At 40.7% G+C, this 26,081-nt stretch overlaps 1 protein-coding gene across 6 annotated transcripts; it reads left to right on the forward strand.

The window, feature by feature from the left end:
- The first annotated feature begins 247 nt into the window (after positions 1-247).
- Positions 248-25,549, forward strand: aak1a (AP2 associated kinase 1a). 6 transcript variants are annotated; one of them, XM_085293980.1, is made up of 20 exons: positions 248-1,063; positions 5,842-5,960; positions 6,491-6,599; positions 7,129-7,271; positions 7,434-7,555; positions 7,654-7,735; positions 7,824-7,956; positions 8,069-8,172; positions 8,485-8,564; positions 8,661-8,824; positions 9,424-9,587; positions 12,142-12,363; positions 13,445-13,632; positions 13,920-14,113; positions 14,204-14,272; positions 16,775-16,879; positions 17,082-17,183; positions 18,317-18,475; positions 18,863-18,952; positions 19,478-19,622. In XM_085293980.1, exons 1-20 carry the CDS (start codon positions 904-906, stop codon positions 19,570-19,572), a joined length of 2,604 nt encoding a protein of 867 aa, XP_085150106.1. In that variant the 5' UTR covers positions 248-903; the 3' UTR covers positions 19,573-19,622. The 6 variants fall into 6 exon arrangements, with proteins under 6 accessions (XP_085150106.1, XP_085150100.1, XP_085150102.1 ...); XM_085293974.1 differs by lacking the exon at positions 19,478-19,622 and adding an exon at positions 22,998-25,549 and having other exon boundaries at positions 249-1,063; XM_085293976.1 differs by lacking the exons at positions 18,863-18,952; positions 19,478-19,622 and adding an exon at positions 22,998-25,549 and having other exon boundaries at positions 249-1,063.
- Positions 25,550-26,081: the final 532 nt, after the last annotated feature.

Here is a 26,081-nt window from a genome sequence, read left to right on the forward strand (position 1 = left end):
GTTCAGAAGTTTGGAACAGAAATCACATAGCAAATGAATTCTGTGGGGATCCCCTTCTGTAGATATTTCCTCGTCTTTGTTCACAAATTTGAGATTAAAGATTAAATTGGTTTCCTTTTATTTTACTGTTATTAGTAAATTAGACTGATGAAAAAACAAAACGCACTTTATTTATGTTGACAATCCACAGCTCAGGGACAAGCAGGGTGCACTAACAGGAAGTCGCTGTTGATTTGACCAATCACACGAGGAGCAGTCCAGCAGGATTCAGGGGAGATGGGGAGGACTTCTGCCATTAGCGTGTACTGGTGGCTGTGTTAGCTCTGTCATTAAGTTAACCTAGTTGACTAGGCTTATTCTAACCTGCAGCACGAATACAAACAGTAAAGAGCTGAAATTTTCTCAACGATACAGAGGTATAAGGCAGCAAGTGGACTAACATTTCCCTCGGGAGAATATCGACCGAGATGTGTAACGACCTGGACTTGATATCAGGAATCTACCTGGCTGCTAGTCTGTTGACTGACAGCTGGCACCTGGCTGCTTAGCTAGCTGACTAGCTAGCTAGGTGAGCTGACTGGGTTTTTCGGGCTCATAGTCCGGCTCATTGTGTAGCTAGTACTGATTTTGGTATAGAGTGGAAAGCGGCTTCTCTGCATTATTTGACTCCGCCTGCTGTTCAAACCATGAGTTAGCTGAACAGCATCAGGCAGCAGTGTTCGGGATATTTTAAGGTCCAGCTAGTTTCTCTAGCTTTTAGCTTGAAGCCAGCTAGCAGCATTCATTCAGCTGTTGAAGCGTTAACGCCAGCACCTCAGCGACTGACTCTGTCCAACTACTGTCGTTGTCGCGACATTTATACATTTTTGGACTCGGTCCTGCTTTGGGCAGTGTCAAGGGAAAATGAAGAAATTTTTTGATTCCCGTCGGGAGTTTGGGGGCTCCGGGCCTGGTCCTGGAGCCGGTGGAGGAGGCGCTGGTTCCGGCGGCGGTGGCAGCTTCATCGGACGAGTCTTCAGCATTGGAAGATATCAAGTAACCGTGGAGGAAACAATCGCTGAAGGTGAACTACGTGGCGTTCCCTTGTGTGGATTACTACAAACACTTTAATTGTGATTTGGACGGCTTCATTTAAACGATTGGGCCTGTTTTTGTTTTGTTTTTGGCCCAGTCAGAGTAATGTTACTAACACAATGATAAGCTATCATGTTTGCTATACATTACTAAGTGGAAATGGCATTGGTTAATGAATATTTACTGGTCAGGGTTTAGAGGTTACACATTTAGGCAGTCCTCTGCATGCCTGTTTGCTGCCAGGTTGCCCAAACCTGTCTTATCTGTTTATTTTTAATAATAACAATTATAATAACAACAGGCAGATTAGGAGGAAGACAGACTAGGCTGAAATTTTAAGATGTAAAGATGATGGGCTCTACATCTCTCAGTGTGTATTATCCTTGCATTACTACACTCTTTACTTGAAGGCTGGGAGGAACATAGCAAAACTGGATTTCCTGCTGTGCTGTAAGGGGCCAACGCCATGCTGAGTCACCTGTATGGATATTTACAGAGGGACTGGCAGATGTAGACTGCACAAGTTAAAATTAACTGGAAGTTGTTGGTTAGGATGTGTTGGCACATAGAATGTGACCTTACAGTAAGCTGAAACTCAAACATAACTTCACACAAACTTTTCCAGGTGAAAATATTCTTGCATGGTCATTTGTTAATCCAAATACTTAACTTAGTGTGGTGAGGACTGATTGCACCTTTTTTAGGTCATTTCTATTAGAACAGGCTAAACGGATATTGTGAAAGAGGTAAACCTTTTCCCTGTGGTCATTTGTCTTTGCAATGAGAGTCTGATGTCCTCTGTTAGCTAAGAGGGCCTGTTACTAAATAATAGATGAAAAAAGTCTGATTAATTTATCAGTACTATAGATGGGAACCATGTGTTTGGCCGCACACTGGCTTTATGAATGAGTTCCACAGCAAACTTCAGACCCGCCCTGTACTGGGATGTTAGGGAATTTCTTTGTTTCTGTGAGCTCAGTTTGGCCTTGCTGCAGATAATAACTTTAGAAAAGCACAATTCAGGTGTGTAATTCTTAGGCCTACTAAATGGCATCACCATAATTATATATACAGCTTCCCCAAGATGCAAGGTTTTATTTATTTATTTATTTTTTCCTTTCACTGCATTTTGATCTGGTAGTAGAGCTGCTCTTTGTAATTCGAGTACAGCTACTGGCAATACACCTGTTTATTCAGATGCTTTTCATTGAAGTCTGGGCCTGCAGTCACTGTTATCTGGCTGCGTCATGTAGTTAATTATTTTTTCCTCCTCTTACTCCAACTCCCTTTGTTGTCACTCTTGAACTTTGTGGCAACACACTTTACCCTGTGCTGACTAAAGCAGTGAGGGTGGCGCACTGTGCTGCTTTTGTAACTTTTTTTTCTTTTGTAACTTTGGTTTGGAGGTGCACGCTTTGAACAGTGTTATCTTTTTTTAGCTTTAGGTCTTGGGTAAATCTGTGATTTATTACTGACTTACCTCTGGATTTCCTGACACACAGCTCTCTCCCTTTACGGTCAGCAGGAAGTGTTGTTTTGTATTGATGTATAGAGTTACTGCTGGTAACATTAGTGCCCCCAGATCCTGCTGTCATTAATGTGCGAGTCATTCCCTTTTTGTATACCATAATTATCACATTTTCTAACAGAGTGGGAAAAAAACTTTTCTAAGTCAGATTAGATAGTTTATGCCACCTTCTCTTTAGACGATCTCTGGTTTTTCTCCCTGTCACTGCAGTGTTGTGCATATGTTTGTAAACAGCATCGTAGTGGTGAGGGCATGTGCTGTGTCTTAGTCTAAAGCCTAGATGCTTATTATGCAAGTTCCATTACACTGACAGATTGTAACTGAACATTACAAGCATTGGTGACACTTTTCATTGCAGAGCCCAAAGGTTTATTTTTGTGTGCATTTACAACTGTGTTATAATCATTTTACGTCAAGGAGTAGTGGCTATTTTTAGCTGGACTTATTTAGTCACCCCGTCTCCTGAGACAGTAGACCACTGCTAAATGTTACTTAAGACAGCCGCTAATCCCTCTAATTTCTAACAGGCATCTCAGATTAGACTGTGCAAGACAGCAGTGGATCAGATGCCTCTGCTCTGCTGGGCTATACACACACGTGCCCGCCTAGTCTCTGCTCTTTATTCTGATTCAATACAGGCCTCAGCTCTTAATTAAACTTCATATCTCATCCAAGCAATTGCTTTTCATGTCATAACACTAATTACTGAGCAATGTGCTCTGCCAGCTCCTTTTTCTTATATGCAGAGAATTTAGCACTTCATTGTGAAACTTCAAGTCATTTAATTCATGTTGACAACAGTAAAATGACTAAGTTTCCTCATTCATGCTGACCCACACAGGATGGAGGACTGAAGCCCACATGATTTCATATTTAGTGTGGTTTCCTGTTAAAAAAAAATATTGCTGTACTCTATGAACGTCTTTAACAATGCAGCTCGTATTGAGTAATGCTGATAGTAGTAGAATAATAATAATAACAATGATAATTGAATCTAAAATATCCAGATATCTGCTGAGAGATACTCAGTTTGTGCTTTATTTATTAGTGTGGTATGATTCCTGGTGGTTTTAGTTGCTATGGTTGTCACTGTCATCATTGTGACTAAACGTGGGATGATATATTCTCTCACTTCCTGTCTTGTCAGTTTTGTCTTCTTGCATCTTTTTGGCACAGCTGCTTACTCACACAGTTTTGTTTCAAGGTCTTGTGACTATTGTGCCAGCCAGCTAACTCACCACACAGTGTTTACAGGGAATGCAGAATTATTAGGCAAGTTGTATTTTTGAGGAATAATTTTATTATTGAACAACAACCATGTTCTCAATGAACCCAAAAAACTCATTAATATCAAAGCTGAATGTTTTTGGAAGTAGTTTTTAGTTTGTTTTTAGTTTTAGCTATTTTAGGGGGATATCTGTGTGTGCAGGTGACTATTACTGTGCATAATTATTAGGCAACTTAACAAAAAACAAATATATACCCATTTCAATTATTTATTTTTACCAGTGAAACCAATATAACATCTCCACATTCACAAATATACATTTCTGACATTCAAAAACAAAACAAAAACAAATCAGCGACCAATATAGCCACCTTTCTTTGCAAGGACACTCAAAAGCCTGCCATCCATGGATTCTGTCAGTGTTTTGATCTGTTCACCATCAACATTGCATGCAGCAGCAACCACAGCCTCCCAGACACTGTTCAGAGAGGTGTACTGTTTTCCCTCCTTGTAAATCTCACATTTGATGATGGACCACAGGTTCTCAATGGGGTTCAGATCAGGTGAACAAGGAGGCCATGTCATTAGTTTTTCTTCTTTTATACCCTTTCTTGCCAGCCACGCTGTGGAGTACTTGGACGCGTGTGATGGAGCATTGTCCTGCATGAAAATCATGTTTTTATTGAAGGATGCAGACTTCTTCCTGTACCACTGCTTGAAGAAGGTGTCTTCCAGAAACTGGCAGTAGGACTGGGAGTTGAACTTGACTCCATCCTCAACCCGAAAAGGCCCCACAAGCTCATCTTTGATGATACCAGCCCAAACCAGTACTCCACCTCCACCTTGCTGGCGTCTGAGTCGGACTGGAGCTCTCTGCCCTTTACCAATCCAGCCACGGGCCCATCCATCTGGCCCATCAAGACTCACTCTCATTTCATCAGTCCATAAAACCTTAGAAAAACCAGTCTTGAGATATTTCTTGGCCCAGTCTTGACGTTTCAGCTTGTGTGTCTTGTTCAGTGGTGGTCGTCTTTCAGCCTTTCTTACCTTGGCCATGTCTCTGAGTATTGCACACCTTGTGCTTTTGGGCACTCCAGTGATGTTGCAGCTCTGAAATATGGCCAAACTGGTGGCAAGTGGCATCTTGGCAGCTGCATGCTTGACTTTTCTCAGTTCATGGGCAGTTATTTTGCGCCTTGGTTTTTCCACACGCTTCTTGCGACCCTGTTGACTATTTTGAATGAAACGCTTGATTTTTTGATGATCACGCTTCAGAAGCTTTGCAATTTTGAGACTGCTGCATCCCTCTGCAAGATATCTCACTATTTCTGACTTTTCTGAGCCTGTCAAGTCCTTCTTTTGACCCATTTTGCCAAAGGAAAGGACGTTGCCTAATAATTATGCACACCTGATATAGGGTGTTGATGTCATTAGACCACACCCCTTCTCATTACAGAGATGCACATCACCTAATATGCTTAATTGGTAGTAGGCTTTCGAGCCTATACAGCTTGGAGTAGGACAACATGCATGAAGAGGATGATGTGGACAAAATACTCATTTGCCTAATAATTCTGCACTCCCTGTATGCTAAACCCAGGCCATCCAACAGGGTTGAATTATACCCTGCTGCAGGGCTGTTTGACACCAGTGGTTTAAACTGGATAAAGCGATTCGTTGCACATGTTTGATAGATTTTATTTTTATTGTGACTTTATCAGGCTCCTTGTAGTTTAGGTTATGATTATTTGATCTGCCAAGGTTGTCTTTTTTTCCTCAGTAAAAATCAAGTCACTGTCAACAGATGGTCACTGTCCTGAGAAATAAACTCAAACCAGACTGAGCAAGACAGTGTTGTCTCATAGAAAGAACGCCCTGGGTTTTAGCACCAATGCAGTGCCACTTATAATTGCACTGTATATGGTGGCAAAAAATGCAAGAGACATAACTATGGTGGTTTTTCTATTTCTGCATTTCAATTTGTCCATTCTTCCTGTTCTTCTCTTTGCAGGAGGTTTTGCCATAGTCTTTTTGGTGAGGACTCATCAAGGTGCACGATGTGCACTAAAAAGAATGTATGTCAACAACGAACACGATTTGAAGATCTGCAAACTTGAAATACAAATTATGGTGAGTGTGATTGCCCCAAAGCTGACTGGAGAAAACTCAGCAATTTGCATTACTGTTAGCCTGCTCAGCAACAAACACAAAAATCTATCTAGTGTTAAGTAATTTGATACAGAAAATGCAAATATGAACAACCCAGAATGCCCGAAATTAAAAAAAAAAAAGTTATGCAAAAACACTATTTGACTTGTGTCAAGTGGTGATAACAAAGCAGCACTCAGGATTGTAATTAGTTCCATTTTAGAACATGAAGTTCTGTTTAAAATGTTGCCTTGTAAGCTCAGTTGCATGTCCGTTTCCTAACTGTAAGTGAAACAGACCAGTTCCTGTAGCCACTCCCTGGTGACATGCTTATCAGATGATTTTATCATCATTACCTTAAGTCCTTTGGCAGTTAAAATTAAACTGAGAATTTACAAACATTGATGTATTTTTTGATCTATCAAATAAAGTTTCTTAGGACTGCATGATATTTGAAAATTGCCTCTCTTGTTGTTCATCATTCCTGTTTCTCTCTCTGTTTGTTTACACAGAGGGACCTGGTGGGTAACAAAAATATAGTCGGCTTCCTGGACTCCAGCATAACTGCAGTCGGAGCTGGTGATGTGTGGGAAGTCCTGATCTTAATGGACTTCTGTCGAGGTAAATCGCCCAACCCCCTCCCCATGCCTTTCTATCTCTGAATTCAAAGCTCCATTACCCTCGGCTCTTACAGCATCCTTTCTTTTCTTTTTTTCCAAAGGCAAATGTTCAGCTGATAGCTGTCGTGGTCAATAGAACTTGTGTTTTACTCGGTGCTTAACTTAGCTGTGTCATTTGTAGAAAGATAAAATGTTAACATGCCTGTGCAGTTGTGAGCATCGTTAGGGTTTTTAAATTGTGTAGTGTCGAAAATGTATTAATTTTGTTATGCTATAAACAGCAATGTTAATGTGTTAAAGCAATACATTCATGATGCCCTCTTTACTTTTTTCTCTTATGTAAAAGCTGACCGCTTTGAAGTGTCATGTGAATGATAAAGATTAATGTATGTTTTTGTCATTTATTTTAGATGTGTTGGGATCAGAGTAAACTTATATTTGAGCCTTAAATATTACCTAGAAACTTTAAATAATTACATTAAAAAAAAGGAATTTATGTCTTTTTATTGACTAAATTTTTTTTCATTTAGGTGGCCAGGTGGTGAACCTAATGAACCAGCGGCTACAGACGGGCTTCACTGAAGCTGAGGTGTTACAGATCTTTTGTGACACGTGCGAGGCGGTCACTCGTCTACATCAGTGCAAGACTCCAATCATCCATCGAGATCTCAAGGCAAGCCTAATACATTTTCTGTATGCGAATACTACTGACAGCACAGATCTATCTAATGAATTATCACACTAGTAATTTGGAATATTTTTTGTTTGTTTGTTTTTTGCGTTTGTTTCACTGTACATCACATCTCACAAGTCTTATCTTGTCTTCCACACATAGGTGGAAAATATTCTTCTTCATGACCGGGGACACTATGTGCTCTGTGACTTTGGAAGTGCCACCAACCACTTCCAAAATCCACAGACAGAAGGGGTGGCAGTTTTAGAGGATGAAATCAAAAAGTTAGTTGTTTTTTTCCTCTTGATGTACCATCTACCCTATTTTCTCCCTATATTTCAGAAGCTCATTGGTCTGTTCTCATACATTACTGCTACTGCAGGTATACTACGCTGTCATACCGTGCTCCAGAGATGGTCAACCTCTATGGGGGAAATGTCATCACAACAAAAGCAGACATTTGGGTGAGGCTAACTTAAAAATATTATCTAACTACTATGACGTCATACAGATTATATGTTTTTATATGTGTTCATTTCCTTGTCTGCGCAGGCCTTGGGTTGTCTTCTCTATAAGCTGTGCTACTTCACCCTTCCATTCGGCGAGAGCCAAGTGGCTATCTGTGATGGCAGTTTCACCATCCCAGACAACTCTCGCTACTCACATGAAATGCACTGTCTTATTAGTAAGTACTCTATTTGCTTAGATCATGCGACCGTTCTGCTTTCTGAATATGTGTAGTCTAGGTGCAGTTAAATTTAAATGCAAATTAACTCAGAATATTTTTTGTGTCTCAGGATACATGCTGGAACCTGATCCTGAAAAGAGGCCAGACATTTACCAAGTATCCTACTTTGCCTTTAAACTGGCTCGACGAGAGTGTCCCGTCCCAAATCTACATGTGAGTCATCACGGCGAGAGCAATAGTGGGAGTATTAGATGAAAATATGTGTGTGCTCAGCAGTAACTTAGATTTTCTTTTTGTTACTACATGTCTTTGATTTTACATCTCGTGTGCTGGAGTTTGAGTTTGAAACTTTCCTAGCTAGCTAGAAACAGCTATCTAGAACACAGTGATATTAATGACAGTACAGATTTTGTCACCAGGCCCTTAGTAATAACAAAGCACAAAACAATTATACATTTATGGAAAATACTAATCAAAAATGTGAAAAGATTTGATCATTTTTGATAAATCTTTTCTCCTCTGCAGAATTCTCCTATTCCTGCAAAACTTCCTGAGCCTATCAAAGCGAGTGAAGCAGTGGCCAAAAAGAGTCAAAACAAAGCCAGGTGAGTGACAAGCAAAGCGTGTGTGTTATTTTTATTAATATTATTGTCATAAGAAACTTTGCGTTACTCTGCAGAGTTTTCTTCTTCTTCCATCAGGCTCACAGACCCAGTTCCTACAACGGAAACCTCAATTGCACCTCGACAGCGGCCCAAAGCTGGCCAGGCTCAGCCCCAGCCCATATCAGGCATTCTTCCCATCCAGCCAGCACTCACCCCACGCAAGAGGCCTGGTGTGGCTACTGGGGCACCCCAGGCTATAGGTACAAGGAGCTGTTTAAACTATGATTTTCTCTATATGTCAGGGTTAAAACCATTGTGATCAAAGCCTGGATTTATGATGACTGTTACCCTGCTAATAACACTATTTATGTTGAATTACTTTTGGTTCATGAATCCCTCAAGAATTTCACTATAATTCACTATATATTTATATGCTGTGTTCCTATTGGTTTAGTCTGCTCTTTAAAGGCTTTTAGTTTTTATTTAAAGTCCCTTCTGGTCAACTTGCAGAGACAGAATAGATGGTGGCATGATTCACCCTCACATTTATTTATGTGTTGTTCAAAGTCATTCTTTTGATTGGTATCGGTCCAATTAGTTTTTGCCCCTCAGCCATAAAAAGGCTGATGGGGTGTTGTGTCACCCCACTGTGGGGGCGGGTGGCGTATATACCCAAGTTTGTGAATCCAATAACTCGAGAGTGAGGTGATTTAAGATTTTCTCACTCACTTGCACAACAATGTTTGTGTGGATGACAGCTGGTTCATGTAAGAATCTGCACAAAAAGAATCTGTGTCGTATTTGATGATCAAGAATACTTTTATAATTTTCTCATATATCGTATTAACTTCCCTTACAGGTGTCGGTATCAGTGTCCCTCCTCCAGCTTCAGCTGCTGTCCAACCTGCTCAACAGGCTCCGTCTGCTAACATGCAGCCGCAGGCTACATCTCAGCATCAGCAGCTGCTTATGAAGCAGCAGCAGCAAGCCTCTGCCTTCTTAAGCCCACAGAGCACTCAGCAGGTAGGAAGACTGTTAGAGCAAGAATGGAAATGGTGATTAGCTGCAATGTGTGCTGTTTCATGGATGACATTGAATAATGCTGTGCACGCGTGGTGAGACATTTTAATGCCTTTGTTTTCAAAGAATTAACAGCATCAGGGATTTTTCATAAAATGCATATTCACTGTGCAAGCAATAACAAGAAGAGTGTGATACCACGCAAAGGGTTTGGGCTTGATAATGAGACACACTTGAAAATACAAACTTCAGGTGTGGGCTGTCTGTGTTTTGCATGATGAACTATTTTGATTTCTGTGGATTTTAGTGATATTGTTTTTTGGCTGAGCTGCCCTGTTTGTTGTTCAAAATCAGTTTTAAGAGCTCTGTTTAGTTTCAGTGAAGCTTAAATTCAACATGATTATGTTCATCACTGGTGTGTGTGTGTTTCAAGCCAAAGCTACACATTTACACTGCTCCCAGTCTTAAGGTGGTAATCTCAAAGGTTTCAGGCCTGGTTTGATTTGGTTTCTTACCAATTAGATTGTGTTCATGGTGTTTATGCGTACAGTCACATACTTCCTATAGGTTTGTCCTATACAAATACTTTATAAATATAATCTAATGCCTCATCCTGTAGATGAACTCCACTTCTAGTTTCTTACACTACAGCTGGCAATGGTGGTCCTTGTTCTGCTCTCTAGGATTTGTGAACTTGTCGTAGTGCAACATGAAACACTTCTCCACCTGCTCCACATTCAGGCTTTTATGTTGCAATGGATCTCCACAGCTGGAGGAGGACTGTTGTCACAATCTGTAGTCCTGTAATATGTAGAAATCTGTAATATATAGAAGCTGGCATCAGTCAAGATCTGATCTTGAGAAGGAGCTGAATGATATTAAGGAATCCTGCAATAGTGTGTCTTATGTTACAGATAGGAAGAACCAGGGCCAACAGCAACTGTACTTCCCAAATAAAACACTTATGGATGCCGTCTTTTCCCCAGATGAATAAAGAAATAACAATGAGAAAATAAAGAATTAGTTGACAGGCAGTAAGTGTAATTTTCATTCATTCTGTGAGATATTGTGATTTGATTCTCATGCTGCACATAGCATGAGACTGCTAGCACCACACCTCAGTGAAAGGGTTGGAGGAAGTTACCTGGCTGAGAGGCAGGAAATGTGCTGTTTGCAGCTCTTTATTTAACCAACTTACTGTAGCTTCCTTTTCCATTCATTCTTGTAAGATTTTAACTAGATCTGCTGTCAACAAATTTTCAGTGTTATGACAGTGTCTCTCCTTTTGCCTGACTAGATCACCATAGTAACTGATGCTGAACACACAACCTATTCCTGCGCAGGTTATCTTCAGAGTTTTGGTTTAATTTTGGTCTGAATTTTGGTAAAACTTCAAGTTTCGAAACCCTAATGTGCAGTTGGAAATAAACAGCATTTATACAGCGTGTGTCAAAAAGAATCGTCTGATTTTAAAGTGGTTTTATTCCCCATTCTCCAGCAAAAGTGGAAATGCCTATTATTAGAAATAGGAGATTCGTGAGTGTCACGTGGTTGCTGGTCTGTAGCATAACAGCAGCAGTGGCAAGTTTGAGTATTGTGGAGACATGTTGTGTGTCTGGAGGGGGACACATTGAGAACTTGTTAACATTGTCTTGTTTGTAAAACTTATTATTCAGCCATGTACTTTAAAAATTTACCACAAGCTTCTATGTCCATTATTTTGATTACTGTCACTTTAAAATGATAGCTTTTTATAATAAGATGATTCTTTTTGATACACCTCACTTTATTTTAGTGCTAGGAGAGCTTGCGATTGATGATTTTCTGCCATCACTGCTCGCTTGTCTTATTTGCAGCAATAGGAGGTGTATTTTAAATTCTTTTTCTAGATCTCTACTACCTGTTCCTCTGATAATGTTTCTGATCAGAGTAGGTGGAGCTAAGTCATTTGTTTTGTGTGGAGGAAGTATCAAATGACATGTCAGCTGCCCTCTTGGCACCTGAAGCAAGCCTAGGTTAACAAAGAAAGTTAATAACCACTACCATCATACCTGTTGTCTCAGACTGGATTGTTAGGTTTCATCAAGCCAGCTAACAGGAAAAGAAAATCTTGGCTATGCTGAACTTTCTTTCTTAGTACACGCCTGTTGACGTGTTTCGTTGACACGTTCTTGAGGAATGATAGTGTGAACTACTAAGCTTACAGACAAACTCGTTGCATTTGTACTGCAAAATTACATATTTACTTATTAGGAATCATTCCTCAGAAAACTGTTAAATTCCCATTCTGTTACCTCATTTATCAATAAATGTCAATTTAACAGACATTTGTTCAAACAAACCCTTTGAGATTCCCACTTTATTATGAGCTGCAACAAATATTTCCATATTTTTATAGGTTTGTTGTAGGTTTTCTTCCGTGCATTCATGTTGTTTGCTGGTGAAGCAGAACAGAAAAAAATTAATCTGGTTTAGTTTTGCAATACATAACAGAAAATATTTCAGTTGGGCCACAGTTTACCTTGCTCACGGTCAGCTGTGTGGTGTTCCTGTGTAGCATCACCTGGTACAGAACCTCTACCACCACCAACTTCAGCAACAACAAACATCATCACAAGCATCCAGTCTGCTGCAATATAAACCTGTTCCTCAAGTTGTTACCCTGCAGCATCAACACCAACAGCAGCAGCATTTAGTCCTTGAAACTGCAGCTGCCCATCTCACACCCATCCCCGAGTCTGCAGTTGTTGGTCCTGCAGCTCGTGGTCCAGAGTTTGTGGTAACGTCCTACTCCTGCTGCTGTCTGCTACTCTTTGGGTCGGGGCTGATTATTGGCTCGTCTCTAACGAATCACATCCAGACTTTTGCTCACTTTTTCCTCTTCTCGGTGGCAAAATATTCGAAAAATCTCATTCCATTTTTACTGAATGTATAATGTATAGAATTTTCATGAGTTTCTGTCAGACTGTTTCATGTTTTCCTCTCCTGTAAATGTTTCCTGTTTTCATAGAGTTGTAGTTTGGAGCAATCTTCAATCTCTTTGATCAATTTTCTTTTCCAGTTGCTCTTACTTGTTCTAATGTTTGTATCTGGTTCATTTATTTCTTTTTTTTTTCTTTTTTTTTTTATAATACTGAACTGTGCAAAAGTCTTCAGTTTTTTCTTTATGTTTTGCTTCCAAGCAGCCAGACTTGCATGTAATTTTTAAGTGGTCCTGAGCAATAGTTCTCCAGGCTTTATGAAGGACTTTTAAAGTTTTTCTTTGGACTTTGGCCTTTTTCACTCATTTTTAGTCCAGTACTTGTATCTGACCATTTCAGAGGAATACTGACCTTTGAATTGTTCAAACATAGAAAAGACAGCTAACTCAATAGATGAACCAGTGTTGTATCTACACTTAAGAGACAGCTTGGCTTTTATGAGCAGAACCAATTTTAAATTGTATCTTTAGGCACTTTGTTACAGTAGCCTATTGCAAAAACATACCATTTGTTTTTGAGCTGACTCTTTGAAAAATGAAGAGCTTTAATTGTCCTTCAAGAAACTGGAGAAGTACTTCTAAAGACCAGAAATTACAAGAAAGCTTATCTAGCAGAGTTCAGGCTGTGTTGAAGAATAACGGTGGTCATACCAAATATTGACTTTCAATCTGTTTAGAATTGTACAAACTCTGTTTGTGCTTCTATATAATTTTTTTCCGTGTATGTTTGCACGTGTTTCTATAGACCACAGGAACTTCTACTATTTTTCTAGAAAAATATAAAGAAAAGACTCTAGACTTTTGAACAGTACCATAGAGAAAAGGTTTTAGTTACTAACACATTTTCACCCCTCTGCATCATTTTTTTTTCTCATTGCAGACGACTGGCAGAGGGATCCACAAAGTTGGCTCCCTGACACCCCCCTCCTCGCCAAAGACGGCCACCAAGAGTGGCCACAGACGTATCCTTAGTGATGTCACCCACAGTGCCGTGTTTGGGGTCCCCGTTAGCAAGTCGACCCAGCTACTTCAGGCAGCCGCAGCTGAAGCCAGCCTCAACAAGTCCAAGTGAGCAGAATGAACTCCCCTCAGTGATCTGAGGATGAACTGTTCTTTCATGACACTGAGTGAAGATCGACGTGCAATAGACAGTACATTCATATCACAGCACCCAGAAAGAGGACAAATAACTCTTTTAGATCCCCGAGAATATCTCACTTCAGTCTTTAAATAACTGTTCATTCTCTCTCCTTACTACCGCATACATCAGGAGGCCAGTGTGCATTGACTTAACAGCCTTTGTGTAGTTTCACTGTGTGCTCCTACTGTCTTTTATATTTATCTTTGTACTGCAGATCAGCAAGCACTACTCCTTCTGGGTCCCCCTGCTCGTCCCAACAGAGTGTATACCATCCAGGTGACGGGGACGCCTCCTCAGCACTCACTGTCCCCCACACTCAGCCCGCCTGGAATCCTTTTGGCGACGATAACTTCTCTAAGCTAACAGCAGAGGAGCTTCTTAACAAAGACTTTGCAAAGCTAGCTGAGAGTAAGTTCAGTTTGTTCACACACAGCATTAGTGAATCATTCCATGATCTAAAACCTGTTTGTTTTTTCTCCTCCTTTGGCTTGTGCACAGCTGCTGCAGCTGGAGAGAAAGCTGCGGGATCCAATGAAAATCTCATTCCCAGCCTCAATGCCTTTCCAGGTAAGTCTTTGTTTAGCTTTTCTCAGTATGCCTCTGACAGCTTTGTAAAGGATGCTTCTGAACCAGCTGGATTTGTCTCAGTGATTGAGTATATGCGTATAATGTTAATCTATCATAAGGATTTGTCTGTGGGCTTGTGTACTTCTATTAAAAGAAAACAGTTTATAACCATCAGAAATCACAGCGCAGCCATCATCTTAATCTTATTTGCATGGTGATTGTTTTTTTTTATTGTTACATCTATATGCATCCATTGTAGGAAAAGCGTCCGCAATTAATATTGAAATATTCAAGTATTAGCTGTTGATACTACTAAAGCCAGTGTCCAGGACAGCCCTAGAGGCTTGCGCTTGTTGTAAGCAGGCAAATAGTCAAGTCAGAGTATCAGCTTTAAACTGCAGATCTTCAACTGATGATTCCAAGCACTGACTTTGAGTAAGCATCCCTATTTTCTTGCATATTATTAGAAAATTTCTGTTGTGTAGGTTATAGCTGCTCTATATGTTGCTGTCTCAATTTTTAGAGTCCACTGTGCAGTATTGATCTATAGCCATCACCAAGTGTAGCGTCAGCACTATTGTCTCTCAGACCCTTTTAACTGCCTCTCACTCTATAATATTGTGGTCACACCAGGACGCACAACGAGCCATCCCTTTGATTCTCCTGGACTCTTAGCAAATATACCTCATGAGTGACTTTGTATTTGCTCAGGTAGTTTCTTGGCTTTCACACCATCCACAGGTTAGCTTCCAAGTGCCAGTTTTTGTGGTTTGGATTAGTACACAGTTCTACCTTGTTGACTTAGCGAGCAGCCTCACAGTGGCTTCTTGTCAGCGTTCATGAATAGACAGTGTTGCTACAGCTAGATCGCATCTCATTTGCAGGTCTGTGCTTTCTCCTTCTCTGTTGCCTGGTAACGCGAAGGACAAATTCTCCTTTGTTAATTGGATTGCTTTACTACTAGTGGAGCCTGCTTACCAGTGCTGCTAGGAACAAGAGAAAGCTAAGCGCACTCTCCTGTTGAAATGACGGTCCAGCTTTTTATTTTCTTCTCTGTTTAGTCTTGAGTTCTTCTGGAAGTGTATGCTTCATGCCTCTTTACCTTTTTTTTTATTTTCTTTTTTTTTGTTTACATACTGTTTAAGGCCTGAACTGAGAGGATAAAAACGTTACGTAATAAGGGTGTGGGTAATCTTCTCTGTCCAGCCTAAGCTATCTCTTTGACTCTTTGGATCCCTTACTGAGATAGAATGCACACAAGCAAACACACTCTGACTTCTGCTAAAGAAGCACAACATCCCATCTGAGATAACGTGAAAACAGCCTTGTGGCAAGAGTGCAACAGCATGTAAAACATACTGTATGTAGCATTTTAAAACTGCATATTTTCACTGTTCCCTGTGAAAATCAAATGTTTGACATTTAGGATTTGTGAAAAGCTTTTCACCAGCGTTGGCGTCTTTCCTATAGCGAAGGGGTCAGAAGGTCACATCTGCTGTGCCATTTTCTGAGCCAACACATTCCTTGTCCTAGATGCCCCCCCCCCCAACCCTTTCTTTGCCCCTAGCAGTTTCCTGTGAGTATAAGGCTGCAGTGAAAAATTAGTAACTGCATGAAATACACTTATACTATAATAAATAGAAATACACTTCATGCATGCAGCACACTTAGTACTTAGTAAAATCAGATCTTATTTGTTTTGGTAACGACAACTTAACAACATCAACTGTGGGTTTTGTTTTCTTTTTTTGTGCACTGCTCCAAAAATGAGCTGAAAATGTTGTGGAAAATAAAAAGAAAGGTCTTCATTGGTTGCTTTAACTTGAAGTTTTTGAAGGTGTGAAAGAGCATGAGAAATGTTTTCTGCATTAAAGATCTGCTGCCATAATTTAACTTTTTTTGGCAACTGAATGCTATTGAGGAAGGAACTTATAACCCAGGGATGTCAAACTCATTTCACGTTGTGTGCCACGTACAGCTCACTTTGACCAAATAAATAAAAAATGTTTAAAATCTGCAATCAATTAGTAAAATGTATTTCTTTTGTATAGTATGACTAGTCATATCTGTAGGAAAAGCTGCAAAACTCATTAAAACACATTTAAAAGTCAAAACATTTATGCTGTTCCTTATATCTTCCAGAGGCAGTTGATTGGAGTCTTTGCTTGGCTTTTTTTGGCCCCAGGGCCTTATGTTTGACAACCCTGATATAAACTAACAAATGATTCAGTAATTTTATTATATTGACGTGAAAGTACCTCGAAATTTACATGATATCCTTAATTTTTTTTTCTTGCTGGATGAATCTTGCTTCTAAAAATGCTGACCATGAAGGCAGATGGATGCATTTGTCCTTGTTGATTTTTGCCATCATGCACCATCGCAAAGTGTAGTTTCTCTGCTTCTTTGTCATTTCTATGGAAAATCCTCTCTCATTGCCTTTTTCTCTGTTGCCATCTGTCCCTTTCTCTTCTCCCTCTTCTTTCTCTGGCTCACTCACAGAGAAGCTGATTGAGGGACAGAAGTCCCCTGATACTTCTCTTCTGCTCCCTGACCTCTTAACCCTGACTGACTCCTTCAACACTGCTGCAGAGAGCACCACAAATGGTACCAGCTATGTTCTTGTCCCATGCTTTGCCCCCAAAAATTCCTCATTTGCTCTGCATATGTCTTCCTTCCCTTTCTTTTCTCTAACATCCTTACAAAGTCAGGCATATCATCTGGGAAAGGAACAAAGAAGATGTTCTTCTTTCTTTTCTGTACTAATAACAACGTCTTTGTATTACTGTTTTACGTTGTGTTTATGTAGTAAAGGCAGAGGTGTGTGTGGACTCACTGATTCCTGGTTTGGAGGCTCCCCAGCCCCAGAGACATTTGGGCCAGCCAGAGCTCATTCCTGCCAGTGTGCCAGGTTAGCATCCTGGACCTCAGAATAGCACTTTTTCCGATCACTGTTTTACCCAAGGTTAACTAAGTTCAGGTTCTGCGACAATCCTAAGATGTAGTTTTATTGATTTATATTAACTCAAACATTTGCTGGCGTTCCAGATAGGGTTGTTCGTGTCGCAAAATAAACTGTTTACGGCAATATTTTTCACCATTTTGATGGTCCTTGTAGTGGCTATATTAATTTCTTAAAGTTCTCTCTTTCTCTTATATTTTATATAACCACACTAAAGATGGACAAGCGCCTGTTTTTATGCGTTGGTTAGCAACAACGACGGTAACAGCATCGCGTGTCCGCTTGTTTATGTTCCACATAAACCTTTCACAATAAAGCTCAAGATCCTGTTGAGACTTTTCGAAATAAACTGAATCACGTGAAAGAGCAGATTATTTACGGATGAGAATTTAAAAAAGAGCCGCCAGGTGCTAAAAAATAAACCTTAGCATCAAACGTTAGAACAGGCTTTTCCCCACAGCACGCCGTGTAATAAATACTCACAAAGAAAACGGCGGCTGTTACAACTTATGTCTAAAAATGTGTAGTTTCATGCATCGGTTAAAACACTCGACTCCAGCTACATGACGCGCAGCTGGAAACACTTCCCGCAAGACGAGCTGCCCGAGATTCACAGATTTTACAGAAAATGTTACATTTTTGTGATTTATATCGTTATCAGGACGATAGAATTCTTATATCAGGATATGAGATTTTGGGCATATCGCACAGCCTTAGTTCCAGATCACAATCATTTTGGTCTATAACCAGAACAGTTGCTTTAGGATAGTTCAGTTATATGGACCATAACCTGCTTAAGCTTTAGGGTGTTAAGTGGTCTATTCAGTGAGATCTGCTTGCATTTTTCTGTGACCCACTTTGCCACGTTTATCTTGAAAAGTGCTATAGAAATAAAAATTGTGCTCAATCATTGAAAAAGACGCCTCTTTTTATTGTTTGTTATTAAATGAAGCTAACATAGCTTTTAAACTCTTTATGCTTGCACATATAAGCTATTATAGTAATACAATGCATCTTTTTCTGCTCCTTGCACTAACAGTCTTACTTTCTCATACCCTTTCTTTCTCTGGCCGCTGTCTCAGATTCTCTCACTGGGGAGGATTCTCTGCTGGGTTGTGATCTGTTATCTCATACCTGTCATGGAAACCCATCTGTTTCTGTTCTCCCTTCTTCTTGCTCCTCTGCTCCTCCTGGCGCTGGATCCTGCCTGGAGGAGCTGCCAGCTGGTCAGACTGCTTCTGGTAAGGCCTTTTATTTTCCGCGTGCGTGTGTGTGTGGGGGGGCGGGGTTTCGGGGTTTCAGTGTTTGTGGCAACACAATTGCAGACCCCTGATCAACCACACAATAGAAAGGCCTGTTGAAACAGTAAAAAGCAAAAGTGGAAATTGAATTGGACACTAAATGACAGCCTCGCCAGACCCTTGACTCATTTGTAGAAGATGCTAAAAGCCATGTAAAACTGAATGGCTTTTAAAAACTTTGACTGCCCTGGCTGCTTCCGTTTATAATCTACTCGCATCCTCCTTTCTTTTCTTCTCCTTCTTTTTTTTATTTCCTGCTCTTTTCGTTGGCCGAGTTAACCTCTTCCCGCTTCCATCGTTACTTCACTTCCTCTTCCTTCACCACAGACTCTGCTTTCCTCATGTCGTGTGGGGAGAAGGGCAATGACGACGAGTTTGATCCTATTCCAGTGCTCATCTCCAAAAACTCAAATCAAGGTAAGGCTAACCTAATTCTGAGATGAGCACTCACACCTGCTGAAACCCAGACTGTGAGCCACGAAGATGAATGAGCTAGCCCCCCCTCCCAGTTTAGTCACCATTAGCTTGTTCCTGGGATTTCTGATGTGAGAAGTCTTGTATGGGTGGCTTTTTTCTTATCTCATCGAGCTCTCACATTAGTCATCTTTTAACTCCCAGTGCTTCGCCATCTTGCAGGTGTTTTGACTCTTTTTAGTTTATCTTGAAAGTCTCCCCATGTTAGTATGGCTTTCCCTAACTCCCCCCTCCCCCTGTAATGATGCAGCTGTATAAAAGTTATCCCAGCTCACTCTCTGCTTGTTTCTCTTTCTACCCCCTATTCATGCATCTCTCTCCCCTCATCCTGGTCATCTTCCCACTCTTTAATTTCTTCATGCAATCCCTGTTAAAATGACTTATTCTTTTGCTTGTCTTTCACACTCTCCCTCGGCTCCTCCATGCCCATCTCTGTCTCTATCTCTCTTTCTTTCTGGCACGTTCCAGGTGGTCACTCGCGCACCAACAGTGGCAGTTCAGAGTCCAGCATCCCCAACTTGGCTCGCTCCCTTCTGCTGGTGGATCAGCTCATCGACCTCTAGAGGGGGTGGGAGAGGTCGAAGGGGCAGTGTGCAATCCTAACAAAGGGATATGGGGGGAGGGTTGGGGGGGTAAAGATGGGCACGCAGAGACACTTAATGTAGCACCTTATGAGGACCAAGAGGAGCCAGTATTCTCTTTATGTGCCTCCTTGGCCTCAACTCCATCTCTAGTTGCCTGATAGCTGGTTTCATATGTCTCTGCTAGCCGCTGACATTCCCACACTGGTAAAAATCTTTTCATTAATGCCTGAGCATATCGTCCGCTTCTGTCTTGGCTACACCATGGTCTTCCTCATGCTTTCTTCTTACTCCCATTAACATCCTTCACAGAGTGCACGGCCATGGTCGACCATCATCGTATGCACATGTTAAGCATGGTTATATGTGTCAGGGGTCTGACTAAAGACTGTAGAATGCTGTAGATAATTTGATGCACTTTCCTATGAGAGCTTTGAACTACTGGCCAAACAAAGATGCAACCTGGAGCTGCGCTTCTGTTCGGATTGAACCAGTTTACATATAATAAAAGAAGTGTCAGTTTTGGATAGGTTTTAAAGATTTCTCACACTGTTGGAGTGCGCATAGTCATGGAAAGTCAAATCTGTTCAAGCCATCATGTGCCATGATTCCTTTATAGATCTATTTGTCTAAACCAGCTATTCCCAAAGTCAAGAGTGCTGCAGCCCACTTAAAAACCAGAAAATCCCACGGGCCCCACCCAGTGTTAAATCTTCACTCTAATCAAAACACGAGAAGGTGGTGTGTTTTTTTTCTTGACATTTCTATTTAAAAAAAGCATAAACAGCCCAGGCTGTTTGCTATAAATTGCTAATGCTGCCCAATCACATGCAAAGTGTCATGGCCACCTGCCACTGGGACTCAGACTTCAAAACAAGAGCGTAAATTTAGATCAGAGTGATGAAAAACTTCACAAACTCACCACCTCCGATCACCAGTGTTAATTCACTTTTATATAAATAAATACATTTAAATATGTACATACTTGTACATACTTGAGCGTAATTTCTGTTATTACTGCAGGCACCTGTAGTACCTTTGTGGCCCACACTTTGGGAATCACTGGTGTAAACCGACCAAGTGGCTTCACAGGCTTGAGCATACCTGTATACTGTCCCCTCTTTCTGGATGTTAAGCAGCGTGTCTAGCGTATTCTAATGCTACACCTGTAAATCTGTCAGTTGTAATCATTTCCTGAAACTGCTGAGGTCAGTGTTAATACAGCTGGTGAGTTCGGCTCCATTGCCACAGCACAGCTTCCCACCATTGTCAGCATTATCTACAACACCACTAATGCCAGCTCATTCTCATACCTGTGACCCATCGTTGAGGTAAGCACAGCAGAAGTAAAAGGGAATGAAGGTATTTGACCTGTTCCGATGCCAAAGCTAAACAAGACTCTATTATCATGCTGTTTTTCCTCTGTGTTGGTCCGCTCTCAGGGTCGTATAAATGAGCAGATTTTTAGCAGAATACCACCATCACAGAGAGGGAAGTGTGACGTAAATGTCATTATTTTGTGTAGGTATTATGTTAATGAAGGAACTTTACATGAAAATATCCTTCCTCCCTCTCCCACTGACATCCTCTCAATCTTCTCTGGCCAATCCTTTGTTACCATATACCATAAAGTCAGTTGTGACAGTCTGTCCAGATGAAAGAGAAATGTAAATATACATAAAGTAACACTTTTTTCTTTTTTTTGCACTTGTCAGCATTGGTAAAGGTAGATTTTAGTGTGTAACATTTTATCATGTTATGATTAAAAGTGACTATTATTGATAGTGCTTTAGAAAGAATGTATTAACTGAGGACCATTATAAAATATGTAAAAATTGTATAAGGATGTATAGATAAAACATATTTGTGTATGAGGCTTTATTTAAGAGTGCAAAACTGTCGACTCTGTCCTTCTGTCTTCTCTCTTAGTTCTTGTCAAACATTTATCTAGTGCTCACGGTTTAGTTACCAAACAAACATGAGACTAAGTGCTTTTGAATCGCTTGACTGGATAGTATGTGTTGCTCTCCATTGCAGCTGTTAGGTTATACACTAGTACTGGTACATGTAAGTTACTGTATATGCCTGAATAGATTTTATTTAACAGAGCTAATGACGGAACTAACTTCCTGATAACACTGGGATACCTTTCACCTCTGTCTCCTATAGTTCATTAAATAATCATAAGAAAGGCTTGTGTGTGAGTTGTATTACATCTGATCTTAACCATTTTAAATGTCTACATCCCATTTTCTTTCCATTTAATATTGCGGTTCATATTTTTGCAGTCCACTATAATTCTGCATCCTGCAGCACTCTGCCACTGGTTGCAGACTTTTACATGTGTTGCTGTGCTCTTTGGGTTGAAATGCAAACAGACTATCTATAATCATCAAAGTGTTAATGAAGTATCACTGATGGAGATCATCAGACTCGTCGTTCCCTTGGTGTTCTCTTAGCCATAAAAGGCTAATGGGGTATTGTCATGAATCCTATTCATATCACCCGGTGTAATGTTCATAAATAGAGTGGTTGTTGTGATCAGACCAGTTTTCAGAAACCTAAAAACTTTATTCCTCCTCACACTTTTCTAATTTGCCTTCCTAAATTGTGTGTCTGTTAATCAGGTAATATCTCAAGTTGACTGTACAGACTATGAGCTGTATTGTGAGAGATGAGAAGCTGTTTTTCTACACACTTACGTGAGCTGTCACACTGTGGGATATTTTTGTCAGCTCCAAACTGTGTCATATTCACACTTAAGTCATACGGAAAGGGCGTGGACGATTTAAAACACAAGTGAGGAGGAAAAGCTCGCCCAATAAGTAAAACAAAACAAGAGCCGAAAGAGCTGGTCTTTTCCTTTAATTGCTTCAACTAACCTTTCCCCCTGAGCTGCACGTTAACAACTGCTGTCAACACTGCTGAGGTAAGACTGATCTGTCTTCTGTGCAGTCTGTCTGTCGCTAACTATTTTTCACTTTTGCTGTGAAGGCTCTTTCCCCTTGTTTCCACAGATCTTTCTCATGCTCCCTCCTCCTCAACTGACTCAGTTTTAACCTAAAGCAAAACTGCTGCCACTGTTTTCCTGTAACACCGGGCGTTACTTGTGAAGGTTGAGTTGAGAATCGTGGAAACAAGGTTAATGTGGTGACGTACTAGTAGAACTGGTAGTGTTGTGACTGACCTGTTCAGAGTAGAATTGTAGTCTTGTGATGGGTTCTCATTGTTTAGTCATCCTCGAAAATCAGTGACTTACAGATTTTAGAGTCCATCTGTTATGCGAGACGGATCTGGTAGATAAATGGGCAGCTGGACCACAGATGGCAGTTCCTTCTCATTTGTATTCTAACATTTTTGTTTACCTCCAATTTGTTTTCCCCCTCTATCTTTGCTTGCTTGAACAGATCTCCAAGGGGAGAGTAATGGCTACTCTGTGCTTGAGGAGGGACAAGAGACTGAAGCTGTAGGAGCAGATTCTCCACAGAATGAGGGCTGTGTGCACTCCAGCGATGAAGACGAAGAAAAAGAAGCACACAAGGACGAGCAAGAGGACGGTGAAGGCATTGAGAGTCACATAGCCCCCCATGACTGCAGCGGTTCTAGACCTCTGCTGCAGGACTCTGAGGATGAAGAAGACCAAGGGCCTCAGTTAGCTCTCCATCCATCTCTGCACTCCAGCACAGCAGCAGCACAATCAGCTACAACCTTCGATCAACCTGCTCCAAATACCTTTGCCCAGAATCACTTCCAGCATGTACACGAGGCAGCAAAGGAGATGGAGGGCGCTGCAGATATCTTCTCCAAAGCCCCCTTTCTGATTGCGCAAGAAGACACAAGTGACGTATTCGCCAACGCTCCATTTCCACGCGGTCCCCTCGCGGCTCAGCAGCAGCAGCAGCTCGACGTTTTCTCTCAGGCTCCATTCGGAAAAAGAAAGGAGCCCAAAGGAGCGCAGCCGAAGACCTCGTACCCCCACGCAGCTGGAGCTCACGCTGTAACCTCTGATCAAGGAGTCTTAGAACAGGTTGCCCAGCAACCTTTCCGTCCTCAAGCTCTGGCCAAATACTCCCGACACTTTGAAGGACCTGTGCCCCAGCAGCCAGCAGCAGCTCACAGAGCGGCGTCTAACGCGAGCAAGCAGGCTGCTGTAGCATCTGTCCCCGCTGGACCTCTGCACTCGTGGACCTCAGACGTGAGCGCTGTAGACCCATTTGTCTCTGCACCCTTTCACCTCAAGGCACCGCAAGAAAAGCCCTGAACGCACACTCACAGGTCAGGGCAGTGGGAATCCGCGCCTACCGAAATATGCAAAGTGTAACAGGCGTAACGCATGCTGTCACCAGCGCTGCAGCGGGACTGCAGGCCTGCATGGATCTCATTCTTAACCAACTCAAATAGTGCAAGGTCATCTTTACTTTGAGTAAACTGACATCAGTCCCACATTCACACTATTTTGTTTCCCTCTGCCTTTCACGTTTTCCTTCTTGTTCTTATTTACACAATGACTACATTATGGTCAAGCATTTGATTGTTTTCTCGCCTACCTCAGTTTTTTTTTTGTTTTTTTTTTCCTTTTGGTGTGTGTCGGCGCTGAAATATCACACACAGTGAGGGAGGTCATAGACTGTCTGCAGCCGTGGCGGTTAAATTTCCTGGACAGTTTGAACTTCATTGATCTGAAAATGCCTCATTCCTTTATTTTAGTAGTCAGCTTGAATGACGTGACAGTAACTTCATAGAAGCTTGAAAGATGGGAAGACACAGCCTAGGAATATTTCATTAAACTAGAAATGTGCAAATGCCTTACAGTTAAACATTTACAGTTACTTTTTGTCTTTTATGCTTCGAAGTTCATAAAGGAGATGCTGGATGTTGATGCAAAGTGTAAATTAAACGTGTGCGTTACGTTTGCCGTCACAATCATGTCATACAAAAACAGTTTGTTCCACATCATGTACGAACTATAAGTAAATGTTAGTCATATAACATTTATTATGGTAATTCTTATGTTGTATAAATGAAGACCATTCCCGTTGTTTGTCCTCACTGTACAATATGACATCTCCAAAGCCTTAACACCCTTGCTGCACCTCAGAACCACATGAGAACATCAGCAGCATTCATCACGTTTGCCTTCGTGCCCTCCTTAAATGAAAATAAAGACACTGCTGCATTCACATATCTTACTGTACTCGTGTTCAGCACCAAATACCTGTGTACAATCATGTACAACTTCCTCTTGCTGTCTGCTGTACACGCACGCACAAGATTGTCATCGAGCACAGGAATGCGTCTTTGTTGTCGACTTCTGTATCCTAACTGTGACACATTTATGAACAACTGAAGTGAAAACTTTTGACTGCAGCTTCAAATTAAATAAATAAATATTACAACTGTCTACGGCACTCATGCTTCGCAGTTCCAGTCAGGGTAAATGTAGTGTTGTCCAAGTGAAATCTTATATGGTGTCTGATTGATGACATTCCTGTTGGATTTGTTTCCGTTGCCATTCAGACGTATTTAATTGTCTTTGTTCTTTATAGAATCATGGAAGACCTATTTGGTTCCCAAAAGGGATCCAGCCTTTCTCAACCCAAAGCTTAAATTATGTTTTTCTCCTTTGCAATGTAAAATCTTTTATTTTGAAGTGTTCGGTATTTTGATATAAATGTTTACTTTTCTCATCCCAGTTTTAAACAAGACGATTGCACATAATCACTGACAGAGTGTCACGGTTCTTGAAGAATGTGTTTTGTTTGTAACACAGCTGTAAGTTTGTTTTTGTTTATTTTGTTTGTTTGAGGAGGGGGGGGGGGTGACCGGTGTTGTGTAAGAAACATTTGGAGTAACAGTTGATAACACTGTTGGACAGGAAAGCACTCAAAATACTTCTTATGCTGCACAGCCTGCCTTTGAAAACTGTCATGAGATACTATTAAATGAATGTAAATCAAAATTGTGTGCATGTGGTTTTTGTTTTTGTTTTTTAAATGATCGTCAAAACATTCAGTTCATGATGAAGTTGGTCCACCACGAGTTAAGTGTTATCTTTTGTACCTCTTAAATTTGATATATATAATTCTAGGTTATTAATAATATACCTCGGGCATAATGAAACATTACCTTGACCAACATAATAAGGGAGGCTAATGGGTTGGGTTTTGCTATACAATGAGGGCTTTACAATGATGACTCATTCCATACAAAAAAAAAAAAACTTTTTTACATAAATAATAATGATCACATCTTGCCTCATAAAGATCAACTGTTTTTTTTTTTCTCTCTATTGAATTAGTTATGCTGTCTTTAACAATGGTCCCCTGGGTGTTCTCATATTTGCCTACATTTTTTGCTCTTCTGGATGTAGTTCATAAGAAGGGAGAACTGTTTGTTTATTTATGTATCTATTGGTTTATTTATTTTACCAAATGAACTAGTTGTGGTCATATGGTTAGACTATGGTTGAAGTACATTCTTCTTAAATGTAG

Source organism: Mchenga conophoros, linkage group LG12, assembly GCF_057382185.1.
Source record: "Mchenga conophoros isolate Kocher_MC1m ecotype Shallow Benthic linkage group LG12, M_conophoros_male_GT1.1, whole genome shotgun sequence".
NCBI lineage: Eukaryota > Metazoa > Chordata > Actinopteri > Cichliformes > Cichlidae > Mchenga > Mchenga conophoros.